Source organism: Somniosus microcephalus, chromosome 18 (assembly GCF_052327205.1).
Source record: "Somniosus microcephalus isolate GS21.2 chromosome 18, FLI_Smic_1.0, whole genome shotgun sequence".
Classification (NCBI taxonomy): Eukaryota; Metazoa; Chordata; class Chondrichthyes; order Squaliformes; family Somniosidae; genus Somniosus; species Somniosus microcephalus.
Window position 1 is genome coordinate 85,556,767 of NC_141004.1, and position 16,236 is coordinate 85,573,002.

The 16,236-nt window shown below is 45.0% G+C and overlaps 1 protein-coding gene across 1 annotated transcript in view; it reads right to left on the reverse strand.

Moving 5' to 3' along the window:
- Positions 1 to 16,236, reverse strand: part of LOC147105426 (immunoglobulin superfamily member 10-like) — a 349,216-nt gene that overhangs the window by 73,730 nt on the left and 259,250 nt on the right. Inside the window, exons 8-9 of the mRNA XM_086011724.1 lie at positions 10,942 to 11,049; positions 8,797 to 8,877 (exon numbers count right to left, since the gene is read on the reverse strand). Of these exons, the coding sequence (XP_085867850.1) occupies positions 8,816 to 8,877; positions 10,942 to 11,049 (170 nt within the window). The 3' untranslated portion in view covers positions 8,797 to 8,815. The remainder of the gene's footprint in view (positions 1 to 8,796; positions 8,878 to 10,941; positions 11,050 to 16,236) is intronic.

Consider the following 16,236-nt stretch of genomic DNA (forward strand, 5'->3'; position numbering starts at 1 on the left):
GCCTGCTGGTTGTGTTACCTACCACACTTTTCGGCGAGACAAGAAGCATGCCGCCCTCCCGACTGTTTTGTTCTATAGCAAGAACAACTACAAGTGTTGCCGCCCTCCAGGCAGAGTTTACCCCTACCGCACACAACATCAACCTGGACCGTTGCCGCCCTTTCTCCAGTTTTCTCCTTAACAAACGCAAACATCTACTGACGCTGCAAACATCGAGGACGGGTCCACCGGGCATCCTGCTGCCGCGATCAGCCACGTGAAAGTTGCTGTCCTCACCGATCACTGATCAACGCGGCAACTTTTCACCCTCCATTGTGTTGGCGTCGTAGTACTATGGCATGCACCGTTCCGTGCGTTCCAGCCTCCTGAGGAGTTCGCTCACCTGTCGGCGACTTCACCGACCTCGCCTGTCAAGTCCTTCTGGATCGCTCATTTGGCGTTCTTGCAGAGTTCGTCAGAACAAGGACTTGTTTCAATATCAACGGAGACATCGCCTGCGTCCGCCCAACCTGCCCGTCACTCTGACAAGGCCTGCTGTTTCGCACGTCTCCACGGTCCTTCACCTGACGGATATGTTTTATTCGCCATGACGCGCGTAAGGATCCGCTTATGACCAGCATCTTCAGAACTGGCCCGCCATGTCGAGACAGCACGCCCGCCGAGACCACTAGCTCGCCAGGCCATCTCATCTTTGGACTTTCGTTAAAGCGAATTCTGGAGGGGCGCATGTGGCGGTACCACCAGTTGTCCCTTACTAACTACGTACATAATTCACTTTAACCTAACGAGTTTGTATGTAACTTACCTATTTGGGCCGTTGCCCCTTTAACTTACCTGTTGGGCCGTTGCCACTTTAAGAGGCGACCTAACGCGCTGACGTCACGCATCACGTGACGCACGTGCGCCGGCCACATGCCCGGCTTGACCTTCCATGGTGTCCGCTGGCACAGCCCAGCCTACCACGACTTCGGCCGCATCGGCATAAGCAACGCGATCTCCCGCTTCCGCGGCAAGCGCCGGCCCAGCTCGGCCTCCAGCTCCCGCTCCTGCGCTCGCGACTTCGGCCGCAGCGGCCAGCCTGAGTGCCGGGTAAACGCGCCGATGTATCGGCGCGGGCCACGTGACTGCCCCAAGCACGGGCGAACGCGCTAACATCACGACACGGTCACATGACACCCGAAGCGTGGGAAAACACAGCCGAGCGTGATGACATCATCACGCTCTCCACAGGACTGCGGACTCAGTCCTCGTGGCGTCCCCGCTGGGGAAAGACCTACTTCACAGTGCTCCTGCATCCAGCCGCCTTACCTGCTGGATTTCGTCTGTTCTTGTAAATAAACAACTTCTAGATTGTTCTCCTGAAGTCGAACTCGATTATTTAGTCGGCACTCGTCCAATACCTGCTGAGGTCAACCCAAATTCCTACACCTGTAACATTACACTCTGGTACTTTACCCTGTAACATTACACTCTGCTACTTTACCCTGTAACATTACACTCTGCTACTTTACCCTGTAATATTATACTCTGGTACTTTACCCTGTAATATTACACTCTGGTACTTTACCCTGTAACATTACACTCTGATACTTTACCCTGTAACATTACACTCTGGTACTTTACCCTGTAACATTACACTCTGGTACTTTACCCTGTAACAGTACACTCTACTACTTTATCCTGTAACATTACACTCTGGTACTTTACCCTGCAATATTACACTCTGGTACTTTACTCTGTAACATTACACTCTGCTACTTTACCCTGTAACAATACACTCTGGTACTTTACCCTGTAACATTACACTCTGGTTCTTAACCCTGTAATATTATATTCTGGTACTTTACCCTGTAACATTGAACTCTGGTACTTTACTCTGTAACATTACACTCTGGTACTTTACCCTGTAATACTACACTCTGGTACTTTACCCTGTAATATTACACTCTGGTACTTTACCCTGTAACATTGCACTCAGGCACTTTAACCTGTAATATTACACTCTGGTACTTTACCCTATAACATTACACTCTGGTACTTTACCCTGTAATTTTACACTCTGGTACTTCACCGTGTAACATTACACTCTGGTACTTTACCCTGTAATATTACACTCTGGTACTTTACCCTGTAACATTACACTCTGCTACTTTACCCTGTAACATTACGCTCTGGTACTTTACCCTGTAAAATTACACTCTGCGACTTTACCCTGTAACATTACACTCTGGTACTTTACCCTGTAACATTACACTCTGGTACTTTACCCTGTAACATTACACTCTGGTACTTTAGCCTGTAACATTACACTCTGGTACTTAACCCTTTAACATTACACTCTGGTTCTTAACCCTGTAATATTATATTCTGGTACTTTACTCTGTAACATTACACTCTGCTACTTTACCCTGTAACAATACACTCTGGTACTTAACCCTTTAACATTACACTCTGGTACTTTACCCTGTAACATTACATTCTGGTACTTTACCCTGTAACATTACACTCTGGTACTTTACCCTGTAACATTACACTCTGGTACTTTACCCTGAAACATTACACTCTGCTACTTTACCCTGTAACATTACATTCTGGTACTTTACCCTGTAACATTACATTCTGGTACTTTACCCTGTAACATTACACTCTGGTACTTTACCCTGTAACATCACACTCTGGTACTTTACCCTGTAACATTACACTCTGGCACTTTACCCTGTAACATTACACCCTGGTTCTTTACCCTGTAATATTACATTAGACTCATAATCATAGAGTTATCCAGCACAGAAAGAGGCCCTTCGGCCCATCGTGTCTGCGCCGACCATCAATCCCTGTCCAGTCTAATCCCATTTTCCAGCATTTAGTCCATAGCCTTGTATGCAATGGCATTTCAAGTGCTCATCCAAATGCTTCTTGAATGTTATGAGGGTTCCTGCCTCTACCACCCTTTCAGGCAGTGAGTTCCAGATTCCAACCACCTTCTGGGTGAGAAAGTTCCTCCTCAAATCCCCTCCAAACCTCCTGCCCCTTTCCTTGAATCTATGCCCCCTTGTTATTGACCCCCCTACTAAGGGGAAAAGTTCCTCTTTATCTACCCTATCTATGCCCCTCATCATTTTGTACACCACAATCAGGACCCCCCCTCAGTCTTCTTTGCTTCAAGGAAAACAACCCCAGCCTGTTTAGTCTTTCTTCATAGCTGAGGCGCTCCATCCCAGGTAACATCCTGGTGAATCTTCTCTGCACCCTCTCCAAAGCAATCACATCCTTCCTATAGTGAGGCAACCAGAACTGCACACAGTACTCCAGCTGTGGCCTCACCAGCATTTTGTACAGCTCCATCATAACCTCGCTGCTGTTATATTCTATGCCTCGGCTAATGAAGGCAAGTATCCCATATGCCTTTTTAACCAACTTATCTACCTGTTCCGCTGCCTTCAGGGATTTATGTACATGTACACCAAGGTCCCTCTGACCCTCTGTACTTCCTGGGGTCCTACCACTCATTGTGTATTCCCTTGCCTTATTTGTCCATCCAAAATGCATCACCTCACACTTTTCAGGGTTAAATTCCATTTGCCACTTTTCCGCCCATCTGACCAAATATTTATATTGTCCTGTAGCCTGAGGCTTTCCTCCTCGCAATTTACCACCCCACCAATTTTCGTGTCATCTGCAAACTTACTGATCGTACCTTTTACATTATCATCCAAATCATTTATGTAGATCACAAACATAATGTTTGTGATCCACTGGTACTTTACCCTGTAACATAACACTCTGGTACTTTACCCTGTAACATTACACTCTGGTACTTTACCCTGCAACATTGCACTCTGGTACTTTACCCTGTAACATTACACTCTGGTACTTTACACTGTAACATTGCACTCTGGTACTTTACCCTGTAATATTACACTCTGGTACTTTACCCTGTAATATTACACTCTGGTACTTTACGCTGTAACATTACACTCTGCTACTTTACCCTGTAACAATACACTCTGGTACTTTACCCTGTAACATTACACTCTGGTTCTTAACCCTGTAATATTATATTCTGGTACTTTACTCTGTAACATTACACTCTGCTACTTTACCCTGTAACAATACACTCTGGTACTTTACCCTTTAAAATTACACTCTGGTACTTTACCCTGCAACATTACACTCTGGTACTTTACCCTGAAACATTACACTCTGGTACTTTACCCTGTAACATTACATTCTGGTACTTTACTCTGTAACATTACACTCTGGTACTTTACCCTGTAACAATACACTCTGGTACTTTACCCTTTAACATTGCACTCTGGTACTTTACCCTGTAACATTACATTCTGGTACTTTACCCAGTAACATTACACTCTGGTACTTTACCCTGTAACAATACACTCTGGTGCTTTACCCTGAAACATTACACTCTGGTACTTTACCCTGTAACATTACACTCTGTTACTTTACCCTGTAACATTACACTCTGGTACTTTACCCTGTAACATTACACTCTGGTACTTTACCCTGTAACATTACACTCTGGTGCTTTACCCTGTAACATTACATTCTGGTACTTTACCCAGTAACATTACACTCTGGTACTTTACCCTGTAACAATACACTCTGGTGCTTTACCCTGAAACATTACACTCTGGTACTTTACCCTGTAACATTACACTCTGGTACTTTACCCTGTAACATTACACTCTGGTACTTTACCCTGTAACATTACACTCTGGTACCTTACCCTGTAACATTACACTCTGGTGCTTTACCCTGTAACATTACATTCTGGTACTTTACCCTGTAACATTACACTCTGGTGCTTTACCCTGTAACAATACACTCTGGTGCTTTACCCTGAAACATTACACTCTGGTACTTTACCCTGTAACATTACACTCTGGTACTTTACCCTGTAACAATACACTCTGGTGCTTTACCCTGTAACATTACATTCTGGTACTTTACTCTGTAACATTACACTCTGGTGCTTTACCCTGAAACATTACACTCTGGTACTTTACCCTGTAACAATACACTCTGGTGCTTTACCCTGTAACATTACACTCTGGTACTTTACTCTGTAACATTACACTCTGGTACTTTACACTGTAACATTACATTCTGGTACTTTACTCTGTAACATTACACTCTGGTACTTTACCCTGTAACAATACACTCTGGTACTTTACCCTGTAACATTACATTCTGGTACTTTACTCTGTAACATTACACTCTGGTACTTTACCCTGTAACATTACACTCTGGTGCTTTACCCTGTAACATTACATTCTGGTACTTTACTCTGTAACATTACACTCTGGTACTTTACCCTGTAACAATACACTCTGGTACTTTACCCTGTAACATTACACTCTGGTACTTTACTCTGTAACATTACACTCTGGTACTTTACCCTGTAACATTACACTCTGGTGCTTTACCCTGTAACATTACATTCTGGTACTTTACCCTGTAACATTACACTCTGGTACTTTACCCTGTAACAATACACTCTTGTACTTTACCCTGTAACATTACATTCTGGTACTTTACTCTGTAACATTACACTCTGGTACTTTACTCTGTAACATTACACTCTGGTACTTTACCCTGTACCAATACACTCTGGTACTTTACCCTGTAACAATACACTCTGGTACTTTACCCTGAAACATTACACTCTGGTACTTTACCCTTTAACATTACATTCTGGTACTTTACCCTGTAATATTACACTCTGGTACTTTACCCTGTAACATTACACTCTGGTACTTTACCCTTTAACATTACATTCTGGTACTTTACCCTGTAACATTACACTCTGGTACTTTACTCTGTAACATTACACTCTGGTACTTTACCCTGTAACATTACACTCTGGTACTTTACCCTGTAACATTACACTCTGGTACTTTACCCTGTAACATTACACTCTGGTACTTTACCCTGTAACATTACACTCTGGTACTTTACCCTGTAACATTACACTCTGGTACTTTACTCTGTAACATTACACTCTGGTACTTTACCCTGTAACATTACATTCTGGTACTTTACCCTGTAACATTACACTCTGGTACTTTACTCTGTAACATTACACTTTGGTACTTTACTCTGTAACATTACACTCTGGTACTTTACTCTGTAACATTACACTCTGGTACTTTACCCTGTAACATTACATTCTGGTACTTTACCCTGTAACATTACATTCTGGTACTTTACCCTGTAACATTACACTCTGGTGCTTTACCCTGTAACATTACATTCTGGTACTTTACCCAGTAACATTACACTCTGGTACTTTACCCTGTAACATTGCACTCTGGTGCTTTACCCTGTAACATTACATTCTGGTACTTTACCCTGTAACATTTCACTCTGGTGCTTTACCCTGAAACATTACACTCTGGTACTTTACCCTGTAATATTACATTCTGGTACTTTACACTGTAACATTACATTCTGGTACTTTACCCTGTAATATTACATTCTGGTACTTTACACTGTAACATTACATTCTGGTACTTTACCCTGTAACATTACACTCTGGTACTTTACCCTGTAACATTACACTCTGGTACTTTACCCTGTAACATTACACTCTGGTACTTTACCCTGTAACATTACACTCTGGTACTTTACCCTGTAACATTACACTTTGGTGCTTTACCCTGTAACATTACACTCTGGTACTTTACCCTGTAATATTACATTGGAGTCATAGTCATAGAGTTATCCAGCACAGAAAGAGGCCCTTCGGCCCATCGTGTCTGCGCCGACCATCAATCCCTGTCCAGTCTAATCCCATTTTCCAGCATTTAGTCCATAGCCTTGTATGCAATGGCATTTCAAGTGCTCATCCAAATGCTCCTTGAATGTTATGAGGGTTCCTGCCTCTACCACCCTTTCAGGCAGTGAGTTCCAGATTCCAACCACCTTCTGGGTGAAAAAGTTCCTCCTCAAATCCCCTCCAAACCTCCTGCCCCTTTCCTTGAATCTATGCCCCCTTGTTATTGACCCCCCTACTAAGGGGAAAAGTTCCTCTTTATCTACCCTATCTATGTCCCTCATCATTTTGTACACCTCAATCAGGTCCCCCCCTCAGTCTTCTTTTCTCCAAGGAAAACAACCCCAGCCTGTTTAGTCTTTCTTCATAGCTGAGGCGCTCCATCCCAGGTAACATCCTGGTGAATCTTCTCTGCACCCTCTCCAAAGCAATCGCATCCTTCCTATAGTGAGGCAACCAGAACTGCACACAGTACTCCAGCTGTGGCCTCACCAGCATTTTGTACAGCTCCATCATAACCGCCCTGCTCTTATATTCTATGCCTCGGCTAATGAAGGCATGTATCCCATATGCCTTTTGAACCACCTTATCTACCTGTTCCGCTGCCTTCAGGGATCTATGTACATGTACACCAAGGTCCCTCTGACCCTCTGTACTTCCTAGGGTCCTACCACTCATTGTGTATTCCCTTGCCTTATTTGTCCGTCCAAAATGCATCACCTCGCACTTTTCAGGGTTAAATTCCATTTGCCACTTCTCCGCCCATCTGACCAACCCATTTATATCGTCCTGTAGCCTGAGGCTTTCCTCCTCGCAATTTACCACCCCACCAATTTTCGTGTCATCTGCAAACTTACTGATCGTACCTTTTACATTCTCATCCAAATCATTTATGTAGATCACAAACATAATGTTTGTGATCTATTGGTACTTTACCCTGTAACATAACACTCTGGTACTTTACCCTGTAACATTACACTCTGGTACTTTACCCTGTAATATTACACTCTGGTACTTTACCCTGTAACATTACATTCTGGTACTTTACCCTATAACATTACACCCTGGTATTTTACCCTGTAACATTACACTCTGGTACTTTACCCTGTAACATTACATTCTGATACTTTACCCTGTAACATTACACTCTGTTACTTTACCCTGTAATATTACACTCTGGTATTTTACCCTGTAACATTACACTCTGGTATTTTACCCTGTAACATTACACTCTGGTACTTTACCCTGTAATATTACACTCTGGTACTTTACCCTGTAACATTACACTCTGGTACTTTACCCTGTAACATTACACTCTGGTATTTTACCCTGTAACATTACACTCTGGTACTTTACCCTGTAACATTACACTCTGGTACTTTACCCTGTAACATTACACTCTGGTACTTTACCCTGTAACATTACACTCTGGTACTTTACCCTGTAACATTACACTCTGGTACTTTACCCTGTAACATTACACTCTGGTACTTTACTCTGTAACATTACACTCTGGTGCTTTACCCTGTAATATTACACTCTGGTATTTTACCCTGTAACATTACACTCTGGTACTTTACCCTGTAATATTACACTCTGGTACTTTACCCTGTAACATTACACTCTGGTATTTTACCCTGTAACATTACACTCTGGTACTTTACCCTGTAATATTACACTCTGGTACTTTACCCTGTAACATTACACTCTGGTACTTTACCCTGTAACATTACACTCTGGTATTTTACCCTGTAACATTACACTCTGGTACTTTACCCTGTAATATTACACTCTGGTACTTTACCCTGTAACATTACACTCTGGTACTTTACCCTGTAACATTACACTCTGGTACTTTACTCTGTAACATTACACTCTGGTGCTTTACCCTGTAATATTACACTCTGGTATTTTACCCTGTAACATTACACTCTGGTACATTACCCTGTAACATTACACTCTGGTACTTTACCCTGTAACATTACACTTTGGTACTTTACCTTTTAAGATTGAGCTGTTTTAATATGTGTTGGTTCTTTTAACCTCTTTCCTTTTGAGATGGTTAATGTGCATTTTTGGTGCTGTGAACATAAATAAAGATTGCATTCTCTCAGTGCCTGAATGTGAAAACAGCTCGTCTCCTGCTTATGGATGGATTTTAGCAAAGTTTGTGCAGAATGAGGCCATTCAGCACATCAAGTCTGCACTGCCTCTTTTGAAGAGCAATCCGGTTAGTTCCACTCCCCCGCTCTTACCGATATCCCTGCAAATTTTTCTCATTCAAGTATTTATCCAATTCCCTTTTGATGGCTACTGTTGAATCTTTATCTACCACCCTATCAGGCAGTGAATTGCAAATCCTAACCACTCGCTGCGTAAAGAAGTGTTTCCTCATGTTATAAGGGGATGGGATTGGGGGCTGGGTGTGGGATTGGGGGCTGGGAATGGGATTGGGGTCTGGGAATGGGATTGGGGTCTGGTGGGGGATTGGGGCTGGGGGTGGGATTGGGGGCTGGGGATGGGATTGGGGGCTGGGGGTGGGATTGGGGGCTGGGGGTGGGATTGCGGGCTGGGGGTGGGATTGAGGGCTGGGGTGGGATTGGGGGCTGGGGATGGGATTGGGGGCTGGGGATGGGATTGGGGGCTGGTGGGGGATTGGGGGCTGGGGATGGGGTTTGGGAGCTGGGGTTTGGGGGCTGGGGGGAGTGGGGGCTGGGGATGGGATTGGGGGCTGGGGTTGGGATTGGGGGCTGGAGGGGGATTGGGGGATGGGGATGGGGGGCTGGGGGTTTTGGGGGCTGCAATTGGGGCCTGGGGTTTGGGGGCTGTGGGGATTGGAGATGGGGTTTGGGGGACTGGAGGGGGATTGGGGGATGGGGATGGGGCGCTGGGGGTTTAGGGGCTGGTGGGGATTGCGGGGCTGGTGGGATTGGGGGCTGGGGGGCTGGGGCCTGTGATTGGGGGCTGGGGATTAGGGGCTGGGGTTTGGGGGCTGGGGGGATTGGGGATGGGGTTTGGGAGCTGGGATTGGGTGCTGGGGATGGGATTGTAGTTGGAGCTGATTACAAGACCAGGAAGTACCTGCTCAGTCCATACATGTAGCAAGAACATTTTTCGGACAGTTTGGGATACTTGCCAGGTACGTACTGGAAATGATGGGAAGTGACAGATGGCATCATGGAAGGCAGAAGGAAGGTGATCCACTGGGTGCCCTTTGCTGGGGTTGATGATCAGAATGTGTAGCGAGGGGTGAAATCCACCAACGCATTCACCAGCCCAGAAAATCCATGGCTAACTTTCAAAGTCAAATTGTTGAAAACAATGTTGAACTTTGTGAAACTTTATGAGGACTGCGCAGCTTGTAGGTGCCAAAGGTTAACAAAACACTGAGCAGCAAGTGTCCATGGACAACAGTGAAGAGGATTCCATAGTTAAGCCATGGCCTGCTCCCGGCAGCAAGATGGGAAGGAAACATACACAAATTCAGGAAACGTACATTTCCCACACAACGTTTTCCCAGCTGCTGCATGTATATACTGGGCAAACAAATAGGGAATCGAGGAGTAAGTTCCGTCTCCTGCCCTGCAGTGGGACATGAATCTGTGATCGGGTGATACCAGACATCGATTCTTCCACCACATTCCATCAGGTGTAGATGCAGAAAGGATGTTCCCGATGGTTGGGGAGTCCAGAACCAGGGGTCACAGTCTAAGGATAAGGGGCAAGCCATTTAGGACTGAGATTAGGAGGAATTTCTTCACCCAGAGAGTGGTGAACCTGTGGAATTCTCTACCACAGAAGGCAGTAGAGGCCCATTCATTAAATATATTCAAGAAGGAGTTAGATATATTTCTTAAGGCTAAAGGGATCAAGGGATATGGGGAGAAGGCAGGGACCGGGTACTGAATTTGAATGATCAGCCATGATCTCATTGAATGGCAGAGCAGACTCAAGGGCCGAATGGCCTACTCCTGCTCCTATCTTCTATGTTTCTATGTGTCAGGGAGTGTGGGGATGGAACTTACATTCAGATGCAAAAGAGAGTGCTTCACAGCTTGTGGTGTCTCATATCTCTAATACAATTACAGTAATGTAACTATTTATTGAATAAAATAATAACAACAGCTAGTGTAATAGGTACTTACAGAACTTGGCGTGAAAGAGGACAAACAATCCTAGACTGCATACATAGAGCGTCACAGACTGAATGATTTTTACAGATAGTCCTTGGTTTGGAAATTGGCAATATTTAACTGTGGGCACAAGTACAACACTCTCAGTTACAGATCAAAGGACAATCCGATGAACATCAGTGTGATACACATACTGTAATCTGATGGCTCCATAAACAAACACCTTAGGGTTTAACTGATGGAGCGCCTAAAACTGAAGCAAATACAAGATTCAATAGGATAGCACATACACCAGCTGTTTCATTGGATTTCACATTGCATGGTATCTCTCCAAAACCAGATCAGGAAACTAACCCGATCACCAGATCAGGAAGCTAAACCCAACACCAGATCAGGAAACAATCCCCAACACCAGATCAGGAAACAATCCCCTACAACAGATCAGGAAACTAAACTCAACACCAGATCAAGAAACAATCCCCTGCACCAGATCAGGAAACTAAACCCAACAACAGATCAGGAAACAATCCACAACACCAGATCAGGAAACTAACCCCAACACCAGATCATGAAACAATCTCCGACACCAGCTCAGGAAACTAACCCCAACACCAGATCAGGAAACAATCCCCAAAACCAGATCAGGAAACAATCCTCAACACCAGATCAGGAAACAATCCCCAACACCAGATCAGGAAACAATCCCCAACACCAGATCAGGAAACTAACCTCAACAACAGATCAGGAAAAAATCCTCAACATCAGATCAGGAAAAAATCCCCAACACCAGGTCAGGAAACAATCCCCAACACCAGATCAGGAAACTATCTGCAGCACCAGATCAGGAAACCATCCCCAGCACCAGATCAGGAAACTAACCCCAACACCAGATAAGGAAACTATCCCCAACACCAGATCAGGAAACTACCCCCAACACCAGATCAGGAAACTAACCCCAACACCAGATCAGGAAACTAACCACAACACCAGATCAGGGAAAATCCACAACACCAGATCAGGAAACTAACCACAGAACCACATCAGGAAACAATCCCCAACACCAGATCAGGAAACAATCCCCAACACCAGATCAGGAAACAATCCCCAACACCAGATCAGGAAACTAACCCCAACACCAGATCAGGAAACAATCCCCAACACCAGATCAGGAAACAATCCCCAACACCAGATCAGGAAACAATCCCCAACACCAGATCAGGAAACAATCCCCAACACAAGATCAGGAAACAATCCCCAGCACCAGATGAGGAAACAATCCCCAACAGCAGATCAGGAGACTACCCTCAACACCAGATCAGCCAACTAACGCCAACACCTGATCAGGAAACAACAGCCAACACCAGATCAGGAAACAATCAACAACACCAGATCAGGAAACTAACCGCAGAACCAGATCAGGAAACTAACCCAAACACCAGATCAGGAAACAATCCCTTACACCAGATCAGGAAAATATCCCCAACACCAGATCAGGAAACAGTCCCAAACACCAGATCAGGAAACAATCCCCAACACCAGATCAGGAAACAATCCCCAAAACCAGATCAGGGAACAATCCCCAACAGCGGATCAGGAAACAATCCCCAACACCAGATGAAGAAACAATCCCCTGCACCAGATCAGGAAACTAAACCCAACATCATATCAGGAAATAATCACCGACACCAGATCAGGAAACTAAACCCAACACCAGATCAGGAAACAATCCCAAACATCAGATCAGGAAATTAACCCCAACACCAGATCAGGAAACAATCTCCAAATACAGATCAGAAAATTAACCCCAACACCAGATCAGGAAACTAACCTCAACACCAGACCAGGAAACAATCCCCAACACCAGATCAGGAAACAATCCACACCACCAGATCAGGGAACAATCCCCAACACCAGATCAGGAAACAATCCCCAACACCTGATCAGGAAACAATCCCCAACACCAGATCAGGAAACTAACCCCAACACCATACCAGGAAACTAACCACAACACCAGATCAGCAAACTATCCCCAACACCAGATCATGAAACTATCCCGAGCAGCAGATCAGGAAACTAACCCCAACACCAGATCAGGAATACTAACCCCAACACCAGATCAGGAAACAGTCCCCAGCACCAGATCAGGAAAATAATCCCAACACCAGATCAGGAAACAATCCTCAAAACCAGATCAGCAAACAATCCCCAACACCAGATCAGGAAACAATCCCCAACATCAGATCAGGAAATAATCCCCAACACCAGATCAGGAAACAATCCCCAACACCAGATCAGGATACTAACCACAACACCAGATGAGGGAAAAATCCACAACAGCAGATCAGGAAACTAACCACAGAACAAGATCAGGAAAAAATCCTCAACACCAGATCAGGAAACAATCTCCGACACCAGATCAGGAATCTAACCCCAACACCAGATCAGGAAACAATTCCCAACACCAGATCAGGAAACAATCTCCAACACCAGGTCAGGAAACTACCCTCAACACCAGATCAGGAAACCAACATGATCAACAGATCAGGAAACTAACGCCAACACCTGATCAGGAAACAACACTCAACACCAGATCAGGAAACAATCCCCAACTCCAGATCAGGAAACTAACCGCTGAACCAGATCAGGATCTAACCCCAACAACAGATCAGGAAACAATCCCCTACACCAGATCAGGAAACTAACCTCAACACGAGATCAGGAAACAATCCCCATCATCAGACCAGGAAACTAACACAAACACCAGATCAGGAAACTAATGCCAGCACCTGATCGGGAAAATAACCCCGACACCAGGTCAGGAAACAATCCCCAACACCAGGTCAGGAAACAATCCCCAACACCAGATCAGGAAACTATGCCCAACACCAGATCAAGAAACTATCCAAAACACCGGAGCAGGAAACAATCCACAACCCCGGATCAGGATACAATCCCCAACACCGGATCAGGAAACAATCCCCTACACCAGATCAGTAAACTAAACCCAACACCAGATCAGGAAACAATCCCCTACACCAGATCAGTAAACTAAACCCAACACCAGATCAGGAAAAAATCCCCAACACCAGATCAGGAAACTAACCCCAACAACAGATCAGGAAACAATCCCCAACACCAGATCAGGGAACAATCCCCAACACCAGATCAGGAAACAATCCCCAACACCAGATCAGGAAACAATCCCCAACACCAGATCAGGAAACTAACCCCAACACCAGACCAGGAAACAATCCCCAACACCAGATGAGGAAACAATCCACAACACCAGATCAGGAAACAATCCCCAACACCAGATCAGGAAACTAACCACAACACCAGATCAGCAAACTATCCCCAACACCAGATCATGAAACTATCCCGTGCACCAGATCAGGAAACTAAACCCAACACCAGATCAGGAATACTAACCCCAAAACCAGATCAGGAAACAATCCCCAGCACCAGATCAGGAAAATAACCCCAACACCAGATCAGGAAACAATCCTCAACACCAGATCAGCAAACAATCCCCAACACCAGATCAGGAAACAATCCCCAATATCAGATCAGGAAATAATCCCCAACACCAGATCAGGAAACAATCCCCAACACCAGATCAGGAAACTAACCACAACACCAGATGAGGGAAAAATCCTCAACACCAGATCAGGAAACAATCTCCGACACCAGATCAGGAATCTAACCCCAACATCAGATCAGGAAGCAATCCCCAACACCAGATCAGGAAACTAACCCCAACACCAGACCAGGAAACAATCCCCAACACCAGATCATGAAACTATCCCGAGCACCAGATCAGGAAACTAACCCCAACACCAGACCAGGAAACAATCCACAACACCAGATCAGAAAACAATCCCCAACACCAGATCAGGAAACTAACCACAACACCGGATCAGCAAACTATCCCCAACACCAGATCATGAAACTATCCCGAGCACCAGATCAGGAAACTAACCACAACACCAGATGAGGGTAAAATCCACAACAGCAGATCAGGAAACTAACCACAGAACAAGATCAGGAAAAAATCCTCAACACCAGATCAGGAAACAATCTCCGACACCAGATCAGGAATCTAACCCCAACACCAGGTCAGGAAACTACCCTCAACACCAGATCAGGAAACCAACATGATCAACAGATCAGGAAACTAACGCCAACACCTGATCAGGAAACAACACTCAACACCAGATCAGGAAACAATCCCCAACTCCAGATCAGGAAACTAACCGCTGAACCAGATCAGGATCTAACCCCAACAACAGATCAGGAAACAATCCCCTACACCAGATCAGGAAACTAACCTCAACACCAGATCAGGAAACAATCCCCATCATCAGACCAGGAAACTAACACAAACACCAGATAAGGAAACTAATGCCAGCACCTGATCGGGAAAATAACTCCGACACCAGGTCAGGAAACAATCCCCAACACCAGGTCAGGAAACAATCCCCAACACCAGATCAGGAAACTATGCCCAACACCAGATCAAGAAACTATCCAAAACACCGGATCAGGAAATAATCCCCAACCCCGGATCAGGATACAATCCCCAACACCGGATCAGGAAACAATCCCCTACACCAGATCAGGAAACTAAACCCAACACCAGATCAGGAAACAATCCCCTACACCAGATCAGGAAACTAAACCCAACACCAGATCAGGAAAAAATCCCCAACACCAGATCAGGAAACTAACCCCAACACCAGATCACGAAACAATCTCCGACACCAGCTCAGGAAATTAACCCCAACAACAGATCAGGAAACAATCCCCAACACCAGATCAGGGAACAATCCCCAACACCAGATCAGGAAACAATCCCCAACACCAGATCAGGAAACAATCCACAACACCAGATCAGGAAACTAACCCCAACACCAGACCAGGAAACAATCCCCAACACCAGATCAGGAAACAATCCACAACACCAGATCAGGAAACAATCCCCAACACCAGATCAAGAAACTAACCACAACACCAGATCAGCAAACTATCCCCAACACCAGATCATGAAATTATCCCGAGCACCAGATCAGGAAACTAACCTCAACACCAGATTAGGAATACTAACCTCAAAACCAGATCAGGAAACAATCCCCAGCACCAGATCAGGAAAATAACCCCAACACCAGATCAGGAAACAATCCTCAACACCAGATCAGCAAACAATCCCCAACACCAGATCAGGAAACAATCCCCAACATCAGATCAGGAAATAATCCCCAACACCAGATCAGGAAACAATCCCCAACACCAGATCAGGAAACTAACCCC